General features: G+C 56.0%; 5 protein-coding genes across 5 annotated transcripts; 4 read left to right on the forward strand and 1 right to left on the reverse strand.

Annotated features, from left to right (window-relative positions):
• Positions 1-303: 303 nt before the first annotated feature.
• On the forward strand, positions 304-2,313 carry CHGG_07546 (uncharacterized protein; the record flags this gene model as incomplete). The annotated part of the gene is made up of 6 exons (XM_001225201.1): positions 304-407; positions 490-787; positions 846-1,041; positions 1,225-1,359; positions 1,425-2,209; positions 2,296-2,313. 6 exons carry the CDS (start codon positions 304-306, stop codon positions 2,311-2,313), a joined length of 1,536 nt encoding a protein of 511 aa, XP_001225202.1.
• A 1,077-nt stretch (positions 2,314-3,390) lies between these two features.
• CHGG_07547 (uncharacterized protein) lies at positions 3,391-5,016 on the forward strand (the record flags this gene model as incomplete). The annotated part of the gene is made up of 3 exons (XM_001225202.1): positions 3,391-3,477; positions 3,557-3,812; positions 3,917-5,016. 3 exons carry the CDS (start codon positions 3,391-3,393, stop codon positions 5,014-5,016), a joined length of 1,443 nt encoding a protein of 480 aa, XP_001225203.1.
• Positions 5,017-5,326: 310 nt separating this feature from the next.
• Positions 5,327-7,645, reverse strand: CHGG_07548 (uncharacterized protein; the record flags this gene model as incomplete). The annotated part of the gene is made up of 1 exon (XM_001225203.1): positions 5,327-7,645. One exon carries the CDS (start codon positions 7,643-7,645, stop codon positions 5,327-5,329), a length of 2,319 nt encoding a protein of 772 aa, XP_001225204.1.
• Positions 7,646-10,307: 2,662 nt separating this feature from the next.
• On the forward strand, positions 10,308-14,206 carry CHGG_07549 (uncharacterized protein; the record flags this gene model as incomplete). Its single annotated transcript, XM_001225204.1, has 2 exons — positions 10,308-11,520; positions 11,634-14,206. 2 exons carry the CDS (start codon positions 10,308-10,310, stop codon positions 14,204-14,206), a joined length of 3,786 nt encoding a protein of 1,261 aa, XP_001225205.1.
• Positions 14,207-15,454: 1,248 nt separating this feature from the next.
• On the forward strand, positions 15,455-22,156 carry CHGG_07550 (uncharacterized protein; the record flags this gene model as incomplete). Its single annotated transcript, XM_001225205.1, has 8 exons — positions 15,455-15,936; positions 16,069-16,271; positions 16,967-17,042; positions 17,197-19,048; positions 19,521-19,662; positions 19,746-21,181; positions 21,267-21,593; positions 21,899-22,156. 8 exons carry the CDS (start codon positions 15,455-15,457, stop codon positions 22,154-22,156), a joined length of 4,776 nt encoding a protein of 1,591 aa, XP_001225206.1.
• Positions 22,157-22,699: the final 543 nt, after the last annotated feature.

A 22,699-nucleotide genomic window follows, 5' to 3' on the forward strand; every position in this document is an offset into this window, starting at 1 on the left:
TCGTTGGAGTCGGTTTTCGAAATCTGCAAGCCGTTTGTTTAGGTACAAGTCCAATGGTGGTACCCATGTCTCTGTCTCGAGGTTACGGATGGGGGTAGACTTAAAGGCTCCCGCCACAATCCGCAAGCTCTTGTTCTGGGCCTTCCCGAGGGCCTTAGTGATGCCTTTCTTTACCGGCTCGCCTCCCACATCCGTGGGGATGTGAAACGATGATGCGCCATAGGCCAGCGCCGCTCACACAATTATAACCCCACAAACGGCCAACAGTTAAGTCATTAGTTATCACCAGCCTTACTTGTACCGATGGCGCAGAGAACCCAGGAGGACGCAGGTGATATGGGACCATGGATCACATTCAACGCCCCGGAGCACGACCCGGCATGGGCGTTCAAGCAGGCCATGGACAAGTACATGGCCCCGCCAGCGTCTGAAAGGGACTCCTTGACGCCACAACTAGTAGTAGTGCGATGGGGTTCTGACTTGATGTAGGCTTGAGCAGCGGAAGGACCATTTTCGCCAGTTCATGAAACGTTTTCTCGCCAAGTACAACGATAGGGGCGCATGGAAAGTCACCTTCGATGAGAGCACCACATGGCCTCAAGTCCTTGAAGAGGCCACGCAGGCCTTCGATGACTACACCAAGCGAGGTCGCAGCTGGAGACACCCATTTCGCAGCACCCAGCGTCTCTTTGGATCAGTGGCCTGCCGGATAAAGTTTCTCGTTGTGCTGCTTCCGGATGGAGACTTTACAGGTGCTCTATGCGGGGGATTGTGTTTGATCTACAATGTGAGCTCAGTGATTCGACACCCACTTGGGATAGTACTAAAACAGGGGCGATATACAGGCCGCAACACGCAGAAGAGAGATCCAAGAGCTGATCATCCGGACCCTCGACTCACTTTCTCAGCATGTTGAGGGCACTAAGTCGTTTCTCATGATGTACGCTTGGGATGAAGATGTTCGGCAAAAGACCGAAGATTTGTACATCGCCATCCTCGAGACCATAGAAGCACTGACGGAATGGCTGTACCGGTCGTCCCGTATGTTGTTGTCATCAGTCTCCCAGTGCCAGAAGTTAACCCTCCATCCAGTTGGCGAATCTCTCAAAGCCCTCTTTGAACAAGGCGATTACGGAAAAGAATTCGAAGAAAAGCTCAGCGCGAATCTCTAGGACAAGGGATCATCATTTGAGGATTGTATTTCACGCTGCCTGCACAAGGTAGTACACGCCGTCCATCATAACGTCCTCACGGTGGGCAAAAGGGTCGAACAAATGAGCGAGCACATTACGGCCTTGAGGTTTGAGGCTCTCAGCGTGCTGGAGAAGCAGTTCCATGGCATGTCCAAAGGCGTTGAGTGTGAGTACTTCCACCATTCCCCTTCACGCCCCCTACCTACCATACTAACCAACCCCCTCACACAGGGCAAATCCACCGCCTCGAAGAACGCCAGCGCAACTTCCACCTCCAAACCCTCCAAGCCATCCCCCACCCCAACACAACCACAACCTTCCTCAACCCCTACCTCCCCCCCACCCCGCCCCAACCAACTCTCACCATCCCCTCCCTCCTCACCCCCCTCAACCTCCCTACCAACCCCACCACCACACCCCCCAACACCACAACCACCAACACTATAAACACCCCCTATCCCCTCACCAAAGACCAAAACCTGACCCTCCTCCTCAGCCGCGCCACGCAACAACAACAACAATCCACCCTGCACTTCGCCACTGCCTCCCACCAGTTCCAGACTTGGCTGCGCTCGCTCTCGTCGTGCGTGCTCACCATCCATGGCATGGACGTCACGCCGCCGACCTCCTCCATGGCGCCGGGGGTTCTGGGTGGTGTGGTGGTGCCGGTTACGATCCATTTCTGTGCGTTGTTGCTGGGGGGGTTGGCGAGGTTGGCGGATGGGGATGGGGGTGGTGGGGTGTATCCGGTGGGGTTTTATTGTCGGTTGCATGGGGGTGGTGGGCATGGTGGTGGTGGTGGTGGTGGTAGTGAGGAAGGATTTGATGGCCCGGCGGGGATGATGCGGTTTCTGATTGCACAGGTTGTGCTGCTGCTTGCGACGAGGAGGGCGGAGTTGGGAGTGGATCTGTCGCATGTTGGGGTGGCCGAGGCCGAGGCGTTGCGGCGCCGGGACCTGGACGCGTTGTGTTTGGTGTTTGATGGTTTGGTGAAGCAGATCGGGGTGGGCGTGGTGGTGTGTGTGGTGGACTGGGTGGCGTGGTTCGAGCCAGAGCCCGAGTTTCTGGAGGGGCTGCATACCGTGATGTTGTACTTGAACAGTTTGGTCCGGGCCGTTGAGCAAAGCCAGACGGGGCTGGTGTTCAAGTTGTTGATCACAAACCCTACGACGAGCCAGTTTACGAGAGATTGGTTTCCAGGCCAGGAGGAGTTGTATCTGTCGGGGAGTATGCTGATGAGTGCTCAGGGGTTTGGGGAAGGGGACCTAGACGTTTGTCTCAACGCACAATAGGTAGTGATATAGTCTTCTTGCACGCTTCATCTAAGTGGTTGTTGATGACGACCCCTAGGCCAACCCACATACGAAAAAGTCCTACGGACGTGGTACCTGCGGGTTAGTAGGTACTTACGGACCACGGATTTCTTTTTACCCCAGTGTCCCCGTCCACCTTCGTGGATATAGATGATTCGGCACATTAATGCGTTGCCCTACACCATAGGTAAAGCACTTCCTCTCACATTGGGTTTAGCAGTTCCCAGGTATATGATGGCCAACAACCCTTTGATGATGAGTTGGGTTGTAGAAACTGGGTGAGACCGAGGGCTGTAGTCGAGTGGCAGCTAGCCAACGGACAATTGTTCATCCATTGACTCATGCAAAACCCGAGTCAGAGGCTTATGTAGGCACCTAACTTCCAGTTGGCTGGTGTTACACAACCTGACTCCCACAACTCGTCCCAATCCATATCGGCCCGGCTCATCCTTTCCCGAGAGAGACGACAGCAAATAGAGTCGAGACGGCCCAAAATGGCAGACGATTTGTGTTCGGCAGCCAGTCCTGGTCAGCACTAACGCCGGATCTGCCAATTTCCGTCTGAGTTGGGAGTGCGAGGCGAGTCTCGGCGGGATACGCCATCGGTGTGATTGGTGTAACCTATCCCTGGCGAGTTGGTGGCACCCACGTTCGTCGATACGGTGAATCCGAGCGGTTCTCTTGCGCCGGGCAGTGCTTTTCGCCTGCAGCTGCAGCGGCGTGGCACATCTAGCGCCTTGCAGACCCGGGATGTAGGGGTCTTTTTGACCCGCAGCTACGTTGTCGTGGATTTTGGGTGCTTAAGAGCATGTCTTCCCACTTGTGCAAGATAGGTATGAGAGGGCCAGGTGCGCACCGACAACATTTGGCAGTCAACATCCAAAATGTTACGACCATGGCCTATCCTCCTCGGCCTGGCGCTCCCAGCCGCCGCCACAACCACCAACCACAACCATGACCATTCAACCATCGTAAGGAACACCCTTCCCCCTCCCCCTTCCCATATCCACACCCATCCCCCAACAACGCCTAATCATTAACCATCCCCAGTGCCAAACCCTCGCCCACACCCACCCCCACCTAACCATCACCCTCCCCTCCTCCCCCCTCTACCCCACCCACAACACCTACTGGTCCGCCCGCCAAAGCGCTCTCCACCCGGCCTGCTTCATTACCCCCACCAACACGACCGAAGTCGCCCAGACCATCCGCTTCCTCACCACCCACCGCGCGCCCTTCTCCATCAAAGGCGGCGGGCACACGGCTTTCGGAGGCCAGACACACGCGCTCCTCGACCGGATGGGTTGTAGTGATTCCGTGGCCTGGACGGGATTTCCCTTTCATCGGATCGTTTCAGACCATAGCCGGCGGTGGGGGGCTCAGACCCTGATGGACTGGATTTGTGCGGAGGTGACTGGATCCCGCCGGAGCAGGCAGTGACGTCGCAGCGGAGCTCGCTCGGTTGGGGTGAGCGCGGCTGTGCGCTGGGCGGGGGGATCTCGTATTTTTCGGGGGGGAGGGGGTGGGTGTGTGATAATGTGCGGCGTTATGAGGTGGTGCTGGCGTCGGGGGAGGTGGTGGAGGCGTCGGCCGGGGTGAATGGGGATTTGTATTGGGCGTTGCGCGGCGGGGGCGGGTCGAATTTTGGGGTGGTGACGCGGTTTGATCTGGTGGCGTTCGAGCAGGGGGATTTGTGGGCGAGTTCGCGCGTGTATCCCGGGGCGGCGACGAACAGGACGCTGATCCCCCTGATGCATGAGTTGCTGGTTAAGGGGCTGGCGGATGACCATGCGGCGCATACCTACTTTGTTATGACGTACGCGGCTGAGCTGGGGGGGTACGTGGTGCTCAGTGATCAGTTTCACGCTACGCATTCGGATCTTGCATCGCCGCCGGCGGTGTTTGCCGAGTTTCATAACACAGTGCTGCCGACGCTGTCTACCAACACCCGGCTAAGCAACGTCTCGCGGCTGTCACGCGATATTGAACAGGCCCCGGGGCTGCGCCAGACGTGGTGGGTTACCAGCGTCGCTGCGACGGCGACGCCCGATTTACTGCTGGACATTGTGCCCTTGTGGGAGAAATATGTGGCTCGTCTTCTCGCCGCGGCCGCAGCCGACAATTCCACCGTGTCGCCGTTTCTCATCTACCAACCCATCTCGTCCAACATCCTGGAGGCAATGCAGGTCAACGGCGGTAACGCGTTGGGTTTGAAGCCTGAAGATGGGCCACTTATGATCGTACAGCTGGCGTTGTCATGGACAAGCACGGGGATGGACGCGGCGGTGGAGACTGGGTCTAAGGAGCTGATAGACAAAATCAACGCGCTCGCAGAGTCGCGCGGAGCAAGGTCGAAGAACGGGTACATATACATGAACTACGCAGGACAGACGCAGGACGTATTTGCAGGGTATGGAAAGCAAAATCATGCGAAATTGAGGCGTGTCGCAAAAAAGTATGATCCAAGGGGAGAGCTCCGAGATCTGTGGAAGGGATATTTCAAGGTCTGAGATGAGGACTGGGTGTGGACAGCGTTGGTATGGTTTCTATCAAACCTGGGCCCGAGTTAGCAGGGGAGCGGCAATTTGACAGGATTCCATTGTACTCACATTCTTGGCAAGACTACGCACGACTGGTAACCACACAGTTAGCCCTTAAGAAGGGCGATGCTCCCAGACTCCATTTCCTACCCCCTATGAAATCCCTTACTCGGGGGAGCCTCCTACATTACAAGGGGCAAGGGGCTCAGTCATGAAATAGGACCATCACTATTCTGGTTCCCGTGTGGCCAGTAAATTGGCAACATCTCTGATGATAATGTCACCCACTGGAGTTGGTGAGCATCTCCTTACACGCCTCCAGTCGTACATGCGCTTCTTGTAGTATTTCGGAGTGTGCCTCGGAAAGCACCGAGCTCAAGGTGTCGAGCAAATCGGGCAAGCCATCTCCTAAACCCGTCGCAGCGCTCTCAGTCAGCTCGGGGAGGGCGGCAATGTTACCCAGGTAGGCGGCCACACGCCGGTATTGGATAGGGGATGGTTTTCCCGGACGGAACGAGTTACTCGCATGCCCGGTCGGTTCTTGAAGCGAATCCTGGCGGCTAATCGCTCTCACGAATGACCAAATGCTCAAGGCAGCGTAGTACATCACCCAAGGTCGATGGGGATCTGGCTCGTTGCGGCAAGAGTACGTCTGAACCTCGATCGGTGGCAGACTCACGACACCGGGTCCAATATCCAACCGCTCGCGGTCAGCAGAGTTTGCATTCCGTCGGGGGTCGACCAGGACGCGGTGAAGGAGTTTGAAGGCGTGCAAGATGGCATGGCGAGTTGACGACAGAGTGGCCCATGCTCGCATCCTAGCAACCACGTTGGTATAGTCTCGAACAGAAACCTTCCTCCCGAGCAACCGCTTGGCGCCACTGTATACTTGACAGTCGATGATATCGACGTGCAAGCTAATCTGAGCCAAGTGGTAGAGGATAGCAGCGCTATGGACAGGGCCATTCGAGCCTGGCGCGTCGGCGAGGGTAGAGTTTCCCGCCGCGCCTTGGGCAGCGTCAAAGCTGCGCTTCCAGTCGTCGAAGGCGCGCAATAGGGTTTTCTTCCATGCCTCGTGGGTTTCGGTGGCCGGTGCGGTCAAATCCAGCCACTTCTCATGGGTCTCCCTGTGGCTGAGATGCCATCCGACACTCAGCAGGCCAGACATGATAATCATGCGGCCGAAGGAATGGGTCTTAACCTCCTTGCCGTGCAACGCACGCTTCAAGCCATCAAGGAAAGATATGGGCCTGATGCCGTACATGCGTAGGTTTTGATCGAGCTGGCGTACTGTGTCTGGATTTGATGCCGTCCACATATTATCATCACAAGGAAGGGGAAGTCTGATCTCGTGGGGCGCCATGTCGGCTGCGTGCCCGAACATGGCGGCGTGGATGGTGTCCGTCATGAATGCAGCAAAGACGACCCGGTGCATGGCTTCGGTCTCGGCCCATCGGCACCACCAGGTGTGGGAATCCAGGGAGACGCCCTGTGGTTGCTCGGCTGACGGCACTTCAGGGGGTGATTCGCTTCCCGAGCGGCCAATAAGCGGGCTCCCACGCCGGAGAAGGTTGAGCGCCACGACATGGTAAATGTGAGCGCGTTCGTGAAGTCGACGGGAGGAATACATTTTTTCGTAAAACTCGAGCAGCAGGAGGGCCTGGGATACCCAGAGCGAAACCGGGGGCTGGGCGTCCTCGGCAGTAAGAATCTCGGACCTCACACCGAGTATCACCATGTCCGCAAAGCCACCGTAGTCGGCTAGGTTTCCGGTTGAGTCCCTAGTGCGTAGTGAAACGGCACCCAAAGCGACCATGACCATGAGGAGGAAGATGGAGCATCGGTTGCACGAGAAAGTAGGCTGGTGGACAATAGGGAGCCGCGGTGACACGCGGTCCCAGTACTCCTGCAAACAGTCGCGCATCATTTCGAGCCCCAGGGCAGGAATGTCCCCATTGTCGTCATGCGCAAGGTTGGCAACTAGGGGCTCCGCTTTGGGCTGCTTCTGGCGGAACACCTGGAACCATCGGAGGATTTCCTGGCGGCGAAACTCGGAAATGAGCTCGTCGGTCTCGACAAAGCGGGTTGGGGTCTCCAGTTGGGATCGACCACTAGTGAGGGACTCGTAGTCATAGTGGATGTTGTTGTTGAGCGTCGACTCCAAGCCGCCGCCGTCGACAAAGGGAACGTGGGACGAGACGTTGAACTCGCCATAAGGGGCGTGAGGGTTGAATAACCACACTGCAAAGTTCTCTCGCGATATGTCGTCGGGCTGGAACTCGGCTGTGTGGTAGGGCATAGGGGTGGACCGTTCGGGGACTCGTTGCTCCTGCTGGGGGTAGTAGCCCGGTTTCGGGCGGATGATGTTGCAGGCCCCCATATCGGGCAGCTGGGGATGCCAGCCGGGGTGTTGGTGCATCCTGCGCGGGTCCGGGTTTGGGAGGGACGGAGAGGGTTGTGAATTCGAGTCGGGGCCAAGCAAGATAGCGGCGTCGTGGGGAACCCGGGGCAGGACCGGGCGGGATTCGGTTGTGGTAGTCGGGGACAACACAGCCGTGGCTGGTGGGGACGAGTCCGTAGTTGCGCTGAAACTTGGCATGCGGTTCCGAGGGATGTAGGATGAGGAGTGCCGTTTCCTATGGCGGGCTAAGAGGTCTGCGCGCACAAATTTCTGCTCGCACTGCTCGGCGGCGTCAGCGGATCTCGGGCCTCTTCATATGGTGGAAGACTGGGGAAGGAGGGGAGGCGACTGGACAGGTGCAGGCGCGTGCTTGGAGTTGGAATGGGGTGGAAGGAAGTGCGCGCATACCCCGGCAATGTCGCAACGGTAGATCTCCTTGGGGGCATCTAGATCCCGTTCGTCAGTCCAGACTCCAGAGCAGCATACTCCGTCACGGGAGGGTGGTTCGCACGGTTCAGCTGGTGTCGTTGGAGATGCTCGGCCCTCGAATAAATCTTATCGCAGCCCGGGAAGTCGCAGGAAAAGCGGCGCGGCGCTCCCTTTCGGCTCGCGCGCTTGTATGGGCCGGGCCCAGCAGCGCGGTTCTGGGCTTGCGCCGCGTCTTGGGATTCCATGGCTTCTGGGTTTCGAAGTGTGAGAGTGCCACGCCGGCTTCGGGGAATGCGGAACTCATTCGGGCACAATCCCGTGCGGGTGCAAGAAAAATCTGGAAAGTTAGGCAGCGGCGCGCACCCTTCCGCGGCAGAAGAAGGACATTGGAAAATCTGGGCTCGAGGAGCAGGTCGTTGCAGATTGGGCGATGTTCGGTGTCGAGTTCAATAATTCCGTAAGCTGAACCCATGCGCGCAAAAAGCTCAGAGGGGAAGCTTCCCCAGATTGCCCAGGTGCGCCCAAGCAGCGGGATGCCCCCACGCTCATCTCCACACCCCACCGCTTCAGAGCTCGTTGCCCTCCACGTGTAGGCAAGGGGAGGTGCGGCTGTCCCCTCGAAACCGACAAATTCTTACGGATGGAATAATACCCCTGTCATTTTCGTCGGTCGGCATAATAATAAGAGGGTCAGGGAAGCAACGGGCAGTGAGGTGCACGGCACCACGGGTCCTAGTCGTGAAAGCACCAGCAGGTGGTCAAAGAGAAACACTAAGCAACCAGGGAGAAGAGGTGTTGGAAAAGAAGGGGAACCCCCAAATTTGGAGTATGAGGTGGCTGGCCGTTTGGGTACTGGCGCGGGGTAAGCCTCGACGCGGAGAGAGCTGTTTGGCAAGAGCCCCTGTGCCGCGTGGGGGTTCTCAAACCCAGGGTCTCGACGTGCAATGTTCGGTTCAGGTAAGGAACAGCGTGGGAGCCATTGGCGGAACCAGAAAAGCGAAGGACAAGAGAAAATCTCGAACGGGCCAAACTGAATGAAGCCAAGACAAATCCCGCGGAGGTGTTGTCGTTTTCCTTTCCTCACAGGGCTGGTAAAAAGAAAACGTCGATTGCAGCCGCCCTACACGGACGAGTATCACCTCCCACTCCAATCCTGCAAGGTGGGATGCGATTACCTATCTGATTCCATCCTTCCACGACCTTCAGATTTGATCTCTTTGCTTGCGCTGCTTTGCCGAAGCGGGGGCGAAGGTTTAACTTTGACCCTAACCCTAGGCTACATCTGGTTCACATGCGACTTGGTCGAAGTTTGTGATGCGGACGGTCAGAATATGAGAGCCTATCTAGGGAGAGAACTAAGTATTCGTTGGCCGCAGCATAGTGCTTCTTGTACTCACTCATGATTCCCTTCAAACACACCGATACTTCGGTTGCAAAACAGGCTATGGCCTGGCTCCCTACCTACACTTCGGAATTCTCGGGCTTTTTTCACTACCTAGATGCCTACCTAGGTACTGAGATCATGAGATGGAAGCTCTTCGAGTTAAACTCTATTTGGGTAGCACTATGAACACTTTACTACACATAACCTAGCTTCGGGCCGACCCCGCCTATTCTACCGAGTGTTAACTTAGTTTATTTAGAAAGCCAATTGAGAGGCGGTTTGACTCGGGACCCATTTTGACTCCTCATGGAATATTGACGTCACTATTTGACTACAGGGCTAAACTGGGAGAAAAGAACACAGGTACCTATGTACTTCGCAAGTACCTTAGTTACCACCTAGGAAGCAGTGAACAGAATTAGGTGCCTAAATACCTAACTACCCAACATCGCGATAATAACGTGAAGTGAGCAACGTTGGACCGACAGGATCCATGGCACCAAAAGTTCAGTAACTAACTCTTCCCTATACATATCCAGGCAACACAGCGACAGACTCTACAACAGCACATCGCCACAGAGAGTGTGCACGCATGTGACGGCCGGGGCCGAGTTTTGGGGGCGGGGAGTATCACGGGTATAACCCGTTCCATATAGGGGTTGGGGCTCGAGGAGATTGGGGGTCGTGCGCGGTATATAGTAGGGTACGCTACCTTACCATGTAATATGCAGACTAACTCTTACCACGGCGATTCAACCCGCGATCGTAAGGGCATGTTTACCTAGGTACTTTGAAACGTTCATTTGATCTAGACTAGGTTGACGAATCCACAGTTCAAAAACCAATGTCCGCGCGCTTAAGGTCAATCCTGATTGGTAGTTATTGACAATCATCAAATTGCGCTTTTGACGCCACCCAGTGCGGCTGAGTACCTAGACGCAAAGGACGGCCTGGAACTCGGCATCCGACCTCTACCTCACTTCGCTCCGCAATTACCGTGACAGATATCCCCCGATGAGCTGACGAAACGACGCACTCCGCACAACCATGGGAACCACAAGGGCCGACTGGAGGCGGACCGTCTTCCGGCTCTCCAAAATTCCGAGTCGCACAAGCAGCCACGGCGCCGTCCGAGCCTTGGTCGCCAAGGCCATGGAGATCCCCGCCGAGAGTGTCAAGGTCTTTTCGCTGGCCACCAGCCTCACCCCCTGGGAAATGCCACCCTCCAAAGTGGCCACCCTGATGTTCCTCAAGCCCCCTGCGATGCTGGGCCGTTCGGACGAAGGCCAGGCCGAGTGGGTTCTTGACGCCGACGAGTATCCCGTGCTCGACAGCCATTTCTGGGGGCTCACGCCCCTCAACGACGTCGAGCCCGAAAAACACGTCGCGGACTGCATCGCCATCTCGGGCCTGGCGAGCCATCCCTTTGGCTCTTGGCAGCCCCGCGGCGACGACAAGACCTTCATGTGGATACGAGACCTGGCCCCTATCTACGTCCCCGGCTTGAGGACCATCCTGTACGGCTACGATACCAGACTCGCAGGCTCCCATTCGTTCCAAGGCATATCACACCTCGCCCTCGGCTTCATCTCACAGATTAGGGCGAATGGCGGCGCCCTTGACCACGCGAGGCCGCTGGTGTTCCTGGCCCACAGTCTCGGCGGCATCGTGCTCAAGGACGCCCTGTGCAGGCTGGCCAACTCGCAGGACAACTCGCTCGAGCGCAAAATCCTGACGAGGTGTAAGGGGGCCATCATGTTTGGGGTCCCCAACCTCGGTATGGAACAGAGCCATCTGCTCACACTCGTCCAAGGCCATTCCATCGAGCACCTGGTGCAAGACCTCTCCCGAGAGTCGGCCACATATGGATACCTCAGCCGCCTGGAGCGCTCCTTCTCCGGCATTTCCAAGCTGGGGGAAATGACCTTTTACTGGGTTTTCGAAACGGACAAATCACCCATCTTTGACGCGAAGACGCGTAAAATGACCGGACCGTCCGCCATTTTGGTGGACCCGGACTCTGCTACCGCGCACAGAATCAAGGAATCCGCGCCGTCTGTGCACCCCATCGCCAGGAACCACTCTGAAATGGTCAAGTTCAGCCGCGCCGACCCGAATACCGGCCCGATAATTCACCTTTTACGTCTAGTGTGCGGCCTCTCCGACGCGGCGACAGACCCTGACGAGCTCGGGGCCCAATCGGCCTCGCTGGCCAACCTGATTACCTCTCCAAAGTTCCGCTCGGACGATCCCGATAGCGGTACGGAGCGAGATGACGAAGACGCTCGGCGAGAACGTCGCGGACATCGGGTCAACAGCAAGTTATCACCACCGATATTAAAGAACCGGTCTACGATATTAACCATTCCACAGACTTTCTCTTCGCCTTGGACTCCCCCGACCTGGACCTGCGCCAAACCTTGATCGCCAACCGCTTCGGACACACATGCGAGTGGATCTACGAACATGAGCCCTTCACATCGTGGCTCCGACAAGACGACGGCATCTTCTGGATCAATGGCAAGCCCGGCTCGGGGAAATCAACTCTCATGAAGCTCATATACACCGACAAGCGAACCTGGCAGTACTCGCACAATTTCGAGGACTCGACCTGTCAGATTTCAGCTGGCTTCTTCTTCAACTATCGCGGAACGGCAATCCAAAAGACGCTGGAAGGCCTGATGAGAAGCGTGCTTCGGCAGATCATCAAGAGCCTTTCGAACAACAAGAGAACCCTGTCATTTCTAGATTCTCTCTTTGAAACACCCGCATTCCGGATCCAAGACACCTCGTCGTCGCGCGAGTCCCACCTTGGAGAACCGGCCTCGCTTCCCAAGGACTCGGATCAACTGCACGAGGCCCACCGGTACATTTGTCGCGTGGAGCAGATGTCGTGGCCGATCGACCGCCTGAAAGAGGCGCTTCGGTCGATATTGGACCAAAACCAAGTCAAGATTCGTATCATCTTTTTTCTCGATGCCCTGGATGAGTTTGACGGCCCGCCCGCCTACGTGTGCCGCTTTCTCAACTTTCTCGCCAACAGACCCGACTCGTCGCTCACGACGACCAAGCTGTGCTTTTCGAGCCGTCCTTGGGAGGAGTTCGTCTCCCATTTTGGCGGCGAAATGAGCCTCTCGGTCGAGGATTTCACGAAATCGGATATTCGGTACTTTTGCACCACGCACCTGATCGAATCGCTAGATCCTTCTCAGCATGGCCCCGTCTCGCGCATAGCGGACGAAATTGTATTGCGCGCATCCGGTGTCTTTCTATGGGCCAGTTTGATTTTGAAGGAACTCATGGCAGCGTTTGAGGGAGACAACGTCCCCTCTCTCAAAGACCTGTTGAGACTGCTGCATTCTGTGCCTACGGAACTCTCCGACTATTACCACTTTATCATCCAGCGAATCCCGCAAAGCCTCCGGTGGCAAACATATGCCTTGCTCGAGCTGGTCGTCCGGGCCCGAAACCCAAAGGAGCTCAGCCTGCACTATCTCTGGAAGACGACGCTCATTTCGGACTCGCCGACATACCCTGCCGCACTGGAAACACTGAAGAAGTTAAGCGCGCGCGGTCACAAGTCAAGCACAAACGAGCCGAAACGAAGCGTGTTACAATGGGGCGGGGGCCTGGTGTCCATGTCGTTTGGTCTGTTCACGGCAGACCCGTCCAGCCCCACGGTGCAGCTGATGCACCAAACTGTCTACGAATTCGTCGTCAAGCTCGACTTCAAGGACCAGGTGCTCGGGCCCATGGCCAAGGCGACATATGAGAACGGCCATACATTTCACTTCAAATCTCTGGTGAGCTTCAGGCTGACTGAGGAGCTCATACGAGTGCACCACATGGACATGCTCGACGCGCTCCGGCCGTCCTTGGACCACGGAGCCGAGGCCGAGGAGACCACCGGGACGAGCTGCCAGACGTTTCTCGACAGCGTGCCGGACCAGGTCATCGTTGGTCTTGGAGTGGGCCTGATGGACATCCTGAGGTTTTCGGGCGCCTACCTGTACGACAAGTTCAGAAGGGACTTGATACGATCACACGTGGCCTTTGCGACGTATTTCCGACTTCGCTTGTACCTGCGGGATTCCTTACGAGACCAAGAAAATTCCTTGACGTCGCCCGCGTGCAACAAGCTTCTCCTCCTGACTGCGCTCGCCCTCGGCTCACGGGAGACACATACGCACCAACGGCTGCTGACGGCGAATTTCATCCTCGACAACGGATACAACGCATCACAGGAGTCGGATTTATTCACAGACACTCTCGATCCCTTGAAACTCCACTCCTGGTACGACCCGTGGGAAACACACTGCATCGACGGCCTAGACCGACTCACGGCCCTACTGCTCGACCACAACCCGGGGGGTGCAAATTGTCCGGTCTGGGGCAACAGGAACCACAAGTCAAGAACCGACACGTGCCGGCCAATCCACCTGGCGCTTCCCACGACGGCCATCTGGCTTCTGGGGCATGGCATCAATCCCAACGAGCTCGACAGCCTTGGGCGAACGCCGCTCGACGTTCTCATGCTGGACCGGGTCCGGCGATGCCAGGGATGTACGGACTACTCCAAGGAGTTTGAAAAGACCTATCTCCACGTCATTCGCCAAGTCGCCATCATCCTCATCGGCCATGGCGGGCGGAGGAAAGTCGCGTCGAGTGCGAATTGGGAGTCTGCGCTTCGATACTTTCAGCGCGCCGGTCTGGACACGGCGAATCTATCGCCCGTTTTGCGGCCCTTGGCTGAGATGAAGGACCGTCAAAAGAAACCGAAACCAGTGTCTAAGGAGGCTGCTTCCCCAGCCCGGCCGCTGCCACCCGCCCCGCCGGCAGGCTACCCGCCGCCACCTACTGCGTTCATGACGAACGACGGACCGCCGACCAAAGAAAAGAGGTCCTTGGGTCGTGCTGTACGACGCTTCCTGAGCAAGTGGCACTGACAGTACTTGCCAAACCAGAGATGATGAAGCAAGGTACAAACATCGCAGGAAGTTGTTCTACCGATTTATAACAGGAGTCCCCGTTGGAATGACAGGATAATACATTTGCGATGTACGCAAGGAAGAGACTTCACATCCACAGTCCCAACCCCAAACCTACCTAAAGATGCCCAGACCCATACATATACAAACGACCTTCCTCATCCCGCCTATCCCTCATACACCCAAGCAGCCACTCTCATTTCGCATCGCTCATATCCCCCTACGCCACACTCTTCACCAACCACCCCAATGGATATCCCGGCCTCAAATATCACTCGTAGCGCCGGGCGCTCGTGGGGTCCGCCGCCAGGAACGCCGCCGTCGGCAACGTCCGGCACCAGCTCCACCAACTCCACCGGCATCATCTCGCTGTCGCTGTCGCTGGTATTGTCGGTTGCGGGCGTGCACAGCGCCTCGCTGGGCGTCCTCAGGGTTGGTGAAATATTTTCAATATCCCTGTCAATCCATATCGAATATCGATCAAGGCAAAAGCAAAAGAAAACATACAACACTGAGGATTCCCCAGTCGTCACCGACCTGAGTACTAGTTCAGCCCTTGCGAGTTTGACTAGGGGAGAGCGGACGGGATCCCGTATTTTCTGGCAGGTATGGTCGTATGTGCTAGGGGGGTGTTTAGGTGTGACTTATCAAGGCCAGGGGAACAATAGCCTCGACAGGAGTGACCGTGCCCGCTGCGCGCGGGCACGCCAAAGGAAGCCTGGAGGAACGCGCTGGCGCAGTTAGCCGATAGTGGCATCAGAAAATGCCGTCCTGCGATTGACGCTCGGGCATTGAAGTTGACGAGTATTACGAAAGCAAGCAAATGTGGTCTCTTCGTATTAATGTCGGGTTTAGTCATACAGCCGCGCCTTCTTTCTTCCCGCTGTGGATCTGTTGCTTCTGACCGGTTCGGGAGAGCTTGGTTCCTTCCTCTTCTTTGTTGGGTTACTGCCAGCAGACGGGGTCGGTCCGGGCGGATAGATGCGGCTGGAACTTGGCCGTTATGCAACACACGTCGATGTAGCCCTGGAGCTCACCAGACACTGGACCCTAAACAAGCTCCAGCCGCTGGCGGTATTAATACCAGCAGCGTTCCTTGACGACCGCGGCACGCGGCTGCAAGAAGAGGGGGGCCGGCAGCACTTCCAGTACGTCGGCGGCGAGGGCGGCACGGGCAAATCTCGCGTCATTCATGCAATTCAAGATATGTTCCGGTTGAAGGATGGTCTCCACATCTCAGTCTTTGCGGCCAAGCACGACACTGAGTCGGGGAAGCGATTGAGTACGCAAGAGCTATGCCACGTGCTCCGCCACGGAGACGACTCGCAACTGCCGACCCCCGGCCTCTTCTTCTACGCCCAAGGCATACCGGTCGTGGTGACTCGCAACCAGTTTGTCGGGCTAAAGGTGGTCAACGGGGCGCCTTTCAAGGCCGTCGACATCTTTCCCGACCTCGCCGCCGGCACCATCGCGCTCGCCAGCGATGTGATTCTTCATCTTGGACCGCCGGTGGCCGTCCTCCTTCAGTCAGACGACAGCGCGGGCCTCGCCATCCCCGGGCTCCCCAATGGCACCATTTTAATCAAGAGCAAGACGGTCGCCATCCCGAGCCAAATGCGGGGCAAAGAAGGCAGATGGAGGGGCAAGCCGGGTTTCAGTCTCTCGTCCCTCGCCACACTCGCAGGCAGGTTGCCATGCCTGAATCTGGCCAGGGCACTGAAACCGCCGACGAAGAGGACGCGCCCCTCTGGACCGAGACGGAAATCTAACGCGGAAAGTCTCTTTCAGAGTTGCTGCTATATTGTAATACGTCTATGAAGGACGTTTTCGTCTTCATGGCCTCCGGGCCAGAAGCAGGTTCATTGTGATCATGACAGTGTCTGGTTTTGTTTCCGGCGAATAACGAGCCAAGAAACGGGAAACGGCCTCTCCAACCGAGCCAAGCAGGAAGCAAAAAAGAAGACAGACAGCCTCTCCGGCCGATCCAAGCAAGAAGAGAACAAAGAAAACAGCCATGGGTTCAGTAAGAGGGAAAAAAACGACACTGATCACCGAAGAGGAAGGACAGAGGCCCGTGCCAGCAGCGCTCCGAACAGTTCAATCTTTTCAATTCAGTAGTTCAATCCAATCAATCCAATCCAATTCAATCCGGCCATTTTGGGTCTCAGTGCAATCCAGATCCAGCTCCAGGATTGAACTAAGCTCGATTGAACTTACAGGGTTAGGGTTATAAGCGACAATACTTGCCGTTATATGATAACTAGTTAACGAACGTTAACTGGCGAACTTATTTATCGATAACAGTCTCGTTGTTTCAAACAGGGTCAATCGCTGTTGGATTGAACTTGCCATTATCAACCGCCCTTCGACCAGGTCCAACCCTACCGCCCAATGGCTACCTCAGACACGAGCTCTACTGCCACATCCCCGACGAATGCCGCCGTCGTCACCGGGCCTGTCGTCACCACCGAAAACAGCACCTTTTCGAGGCTTGGCCATGCGCTTTCCCTAGTTCAACAGACTGAGGCGCTTGGGGAGGACCCTCCAGCGTCAATCGTCCCCGAGCAATGGCCTGTTGTGACCTGCAAGAAGGACCTCAAGTACGTGCCTGAAAACTGGCTAGACAAGCGGCAAGACAGGCGCTCTTGGGTGTGGAAACACGGCTTTTGCGTTGCCCTTGTCGTCGATCCAACTGGTTAGTTTTATTTCTCACAACAGCGCCCTCAACGCTTATCGTTATAATAACCGATTATTTATACAGTCAAGATGAAGGCGAAAAGCTTCCATTTCGTTTGTAAGCGATGTAGTACAACGTTCAATGCTCAATTGACTTCGGCCGCACGAAGTCATCTCGAAGAACAACACCGTATTTTTGACGATAAACCTCACTCGAATTCGAACGACCCCCAAGCTACAACATCAAGAAAACGAGCTGCAACCAACCACAGTATTAGCGAGATGTTGAGCCGCAACAAGAACAAAAAGTTGACGGTCGTGGTTCCAAGAACCCAAGGGGAGCGCTTTCGTTACCTCCTTGTTTGTTGGATGGCTACGGCAAACATTCCGTTCGCCGCAGTGGAAAACAAGTATTACCGTCAAATACTACAGCTCTTCAACGCTCCATTGACTGACGCCCTTCTTCCAAAAGGGGGGGATACAACAAGAAGCTGGCTCACAAGTATGTATCACGATCTCCTTGATTCCATCAAGGTTAAGCTCAAGGCTTCTCTACATCAGAAACACCTCTCTTTCGATCTGTGGACCTCCTCTCATGACCTTGCGCTACTCGCAGTCGTTGTTCATTACTTTGAGAGCTCTGGCAATTATCAAACACACCTCCTGACTCTGTCACGGATTACGGGGACTCATGCTAGCGAGAACATTGCACCTGGTGTTCTAGACGTCATCAAGACGTTTGACCTACAGCCCTGCCTTGGATATTTCCAAACCGACAATGCAGATAACAACGATACGGCAATGACGAGGGTCCTTTTACACCTCAATCCAACGCTTTCCCCTGCGCAAGCCATCGCCCTCAAATGCAAGGTCCGGGTCCGTTGTTTCGGGCACATATTGAACCTTGTTGCTAAGGCCTTCCTTCAAGCAACCAACAAGAAGCTCATCAAGTCCTTGGCACCGGAATCCCTGGCACACCACAACGCAGCGGAAGAGGGAAGGCTTCTTCAGGAATGGCGCAAGTCTGGCCCTATTGGAAAGCTCCACTTCCTGGTTCATCACATTCGCCGCAGTCCTCAACGCCGGGATCTGTTTTCGGATATCGCTAAGAGCAAGTTGACAGAGGAAGAACAGCAAGAATTCGGCGCTATTCTAATGGACAAGGACATTGCAAAGCTGCAGTTGCGTTCGGACAATGAGACTCGATGGCATTCAGTCTACCACATGATCGACCGGGCAATCATGTTACGTGATCCTCTGGATTATTTCGTCAACATCGTGACCAAGAAGGATCCAGATAATATCACGAGCGATGACCAGCTTACGCCTTCAGAGTGGGTGGTGCTCAAAGAGATCCGTTGCATCTTGGAACCGTTCAAAATCATTACAAAGAAGTTTGAGGGCCGGAAACCAAACTTTGCAGACGTCGTATCACATGCCTACACCCTGCACAGGAACCTCAACGAACTCTATCAACAGTATGCCAGAACAGCTAGTCAACATCACGGTTTCCATGGGGGTCCCTGGGTTGGTATACGGCCACCGTCGCCGGCCCTGGGAAACTCTGTCAATCCCGGTCGGATGCAGTCGCTTTCGTCAGACCCAGACCCAGATATTGAACCCCCAAGTCAACGGCGGTCTGGGCGAACTATCCGGCCTCCAGCTCACTTGGACGACTTTGAAGTTGACCTCCCAGCACTTGGATATCGGCCCTCTACCACAGAGCCCCACCCAGCGCCATCGCCACGCCCTCAACAGCGTGTTGTTCAACTTGGGGAGGTAATTGACGATGAAGTTGATGATACTGGGTATGCCTTTATCCAAAAGAGTCTCAAACTTGCCATTAAGAAGCTGGAAAAGTATCTGGCGATCATGGACGCCACCCCAGCTTATTGGGCGGCAATGATACTACTTCCGAACTGTAAGATGCGGTGGATTGAGCGGTTTTTTACAGATGATCCGCTTAAGTCGTCCGACATTCAAGCCCGGTTCCGGGTTTTCTTCGACCACAATTATCCTCGACCGGCTCCGGATTCATCAAACGGGTCCCGGGACCGACCTTCACATCGCCCGGCGTTTGGGTATGACTTCTATGACCCTCTGGATCGCGTATCCGTTGATGAGGTTAGTGTCTACCTCGATGAGCCGGTTCTGCCACTAGAAGAGACCCCTTATCAATGGTGGTGGCGTAATCGTGACCGTTTCCCACGGCTTTCCAAGACGGCATTTGAGTTGTTATCTATTCCACCCTGTTCAACAGAATGCGAGAGGTGTTTTAGTGCATCGAAGTTGGCCCTGGGTCATCAGAGAAACCGCACGCACGAGGAAACCCTTTGTATGCTTCAGTGTATCAATAGTTGGCTGCGGATTCTAGATAGCTAGAGCAGGAGGAACGCCAGGGAGTGGTGTGACTGTTGGGGAGACTTTTTGGGGGGGCTGAGCGGAACCGGATCAGCTGCTTCCTGGGGGTAGGCCTTGGCAGATTGAACTAAACAGTTTAGTTCAATCTGAGGAACAGTTCAGTTCAATCGCACCTCAAAATCTTCAATCCAATCCAATCGGGGACCCAGGATTGGATTGATTGAACTGTTCGGAGCGCTGCGTGCCAGCAAAGACCGCAGCGTCTGTGCACCTCTGTTGCCAAGCCCAACTTCGAGACGCTCATGGTAATTATCAGAAGAGCCAGGGCAAGCAGTTCTCGGACGTGCTCGCCAACCTCAAAGGCGTCCACTCCAGCGGTACGGCGACTCGTCCTTTCGTGGTCGCCGGTGAAGCTGCCTAGGGCTGCGCCATCTCATTGGCTCTTATAAACCGGGGCCAGCCCCACAGCCGACAGACCCCAACAGATCGTCCGTGCACCACCACTGCCAAGCCCAACTTCGAGGCGCTCAGGACGATCTTACGAAAAGACGAACGAGCATTCGAAAAATAAGGGAGAGGTTCATCGGCGAGAGGCGATCGAGACCAGGAAGCTTTTGTGAAAGTCGGGCGGCACTGCCGAGGGACTGCAAGATGGCGGCGGAGGCGCAGCCCCAAATCGTGGTCGAGGTGGCCGACCAACCACCTTCGCCGAGACGACCGAGCCGCGCGTTGAAACCGAGCGCGAAAGCTCGCGAAGCCATGCAATCGCTCGAGGACGTGGCTACCACGTCGAGGAGAGCGGCGAGCGAGACCACGCGGGCGGTTACGACGCGAGGAGCACGCGCGTCTGGGATTTTATATGGAGCCAACAGCCGGATCGAGACGGGGAAGTCAGGTATACAGATGCTCCTGGAGGCGATCAACGAACAACGAGACGAAATGTACCGAATGATTACCGAGCAGCGAAACACGATTGGCGAACTACGCGAGGTGATTTGCAAGCAGCACGACGCGATTCAAGAACTACATCGCCAACTTGCAGACACCAGGACCCAGCTTTCTGAAGAACTGAGACAAGCGCGGGATCAGATTGATACCCTTCAACGCCACCCGGTAGCCATGGCTTCGTCCCAACCAAGCGCAAGAGGGTCATACGCCGAAGTCGCTCGCACCCCACCATCAAGCCAGCCAAGCGGTGTGCGCACCCTCTCCTCGCGAAACACGACGCCTTCATCCTTTACCGACACGTTGTTCTGTACGATCGATACATCTAGGGTGGAGGAGAAAGAGAAGGGAAACGTCCAGGTGGCGGACATTAGAAAGGCAATCGAGACAGAGGCCAGGGCACAGGAAAGCATGGGAGACTGGCGTTGCGCTGCGGTTGTGAAGGAGGCCCGAAACCCGGACCGAGTCAGAGTAATCTGCAGGGACGAAGGCGAGGTCCAGCTCGTCAAGGAAGCGGCAGTGAAGATCAGTGTTCCTGGAGTGCGGGTATTGAGAGACCAGTTGTACCCGGTGAGGGTAGACAATGCCAACCGAACAGCGGTCCTCGATGCGGACGGAAACATCCTGCCGGGAGCCGCAGAGGCGCTAGGGACAGAGAACGACGTCAACATTGCGAAGATTGCCTGGCTCAGCAGGAAGGATACAAGCAAGGCCTACGGCTCGATGGTTGTCTACGTGACGAAGGGCAGCGAAGCAAGGCGACTTCTAGACGAGCGTTACTTCCATCTCGCCGGAGAATCCGCTTACACGACCGTTTTCGCGCCCCGGGAAGGCCCAATCCAGTGCTACAGATGCCAGGAGATCGGCCATAAGGCCTTCGCCTGCAAAAAGCCGCAAAGATGCGGAAGGTGTGCGGAACAGGGTCACCACCACAAGACGTGTCAGTCCGTGGTCCTGAAGTGCGTGCTATGCAGAGGACCACACGAGTCATTTAGCAAGAACTGTCGGGTACGCTGGTTGAACAATGGGGCCCAAGACGCTTAAGATCCTTCAGCTCAACGTCCGCAAACGGAGAGAAGTGCAGCAGAGTCTGCTAAACGACGAGGGACTCAAGGACTTCGCAGTGCTGGCCATCTCCGAACCATATGCCAGGCTGATCGAAGGCTCGGTGACGACGGTCCCAATGAGTCATCACAACTGGACGAAGCTTATACCAACGACAAGACGAGAAACCACGTGGCCAATTCGGAGCATGCTATGGGTACGAAGCGATATAGAGGTCGAGCAGATTCCAGTGCCGTCGGCAGACCTCACCGTCAGCACGCATTCGGCTCCCAGATCGGGCAGTGCTGATGGTGTCAGTGTATGTGGAGGGTGGTAGTGACGAAGCACTGGAAGATGCAATGAGGGAAATTGACCGACTGATTAGGAGGTTTCGAAACGGAACAGGGACGAGAACGGATATCATCCTGGCGGGCGATTTCAACCGCCACGACCAGCTTTGGGGAGGGGACGATGTCTCACCACGGAGACAAGGCGAGGGAGACCGCATCATCAACCTCATGGACGAACACTCCCTCTGCAGCCTCCTCCCAAGAGGCACGAAGACGTGGCAGTCAGGCGACATTGAGAGCACAATCGACCTGGTACTGGCCTCTGCAGAACTAGCAGACCAACTACTCAGATGCACGATTCACCCCTGCGACCATGGCTCAGACCACAGAGCAATCGAGACAGCTTTTGACACCACGGTGGAGGGACCGTCCCAGTGAGACGAGGTTCCTCTTCAAGAACGCGCCCTGGGCGGAAATTAGGACTAGGGTGGCAGCAAACCTCGAACGCATCCCCTGGGACGGCAATGTCCAGCAGCAGACGGACAGGCTCATGGCAGCGGTAACCCGAGGCGGTCTACGGCCTGACACCTAAAGCCCAAGCCCTCACCATACGCCAAGCGGTGGTGGACAACAGACCTGACACGGCTTCGCCAGACATACACGTTTTGGAGAAACCAGGCGAGATCTCGACGTAGGATTGGGCAAACAGCACCCAGAGCTCGAACAACGAGCCAGGATGGCAGCCAAAGAGTACCACGACGCCATCCGCAGACAGAAGAGTTCGCATTGGAACGACTTCCTGGCCGATGACGCTAACATCTGGCAAGCAACGAAGTATCTGCAAACCCGGCAGCGGCACGATGGGCGATAAGATACCCCCGCTCGTCCGACCCGATGGCTCCATCACGGAGGAGTAAAGCAGAACAAGCGCAGGAGTTACTCACCGGCCTTCTCTCCCACCTTTGCCAGCGAGAATCGAAGACGAGGGCCAACGACCTCAACGGAGCGCCCGGTAGCACGCATGCCTGACCTAACAATGGAGGAGATAGAACAAAAGGTCCTGTCCGCTAAGCCATGGAAAGGCGCCCGGGGAAGACGGTCTACCGGCAATGGTATGGAGACAGCTCTGGGCCAG

This window comes from Chaetomium globosum, genomic scaffold (genome assembly GCF_000143365.1).
Source record: "Chaetomium globosum CBS 148.51 scaffold_5 genomic scaffold, whole genome shotgun sequence".
NCBI lineage: Eukaryota > Fungi > Ascomycota > Sordariomycetes > Sordariales > Chaetomiaceae > Chaetomium > Chaetomium globosum.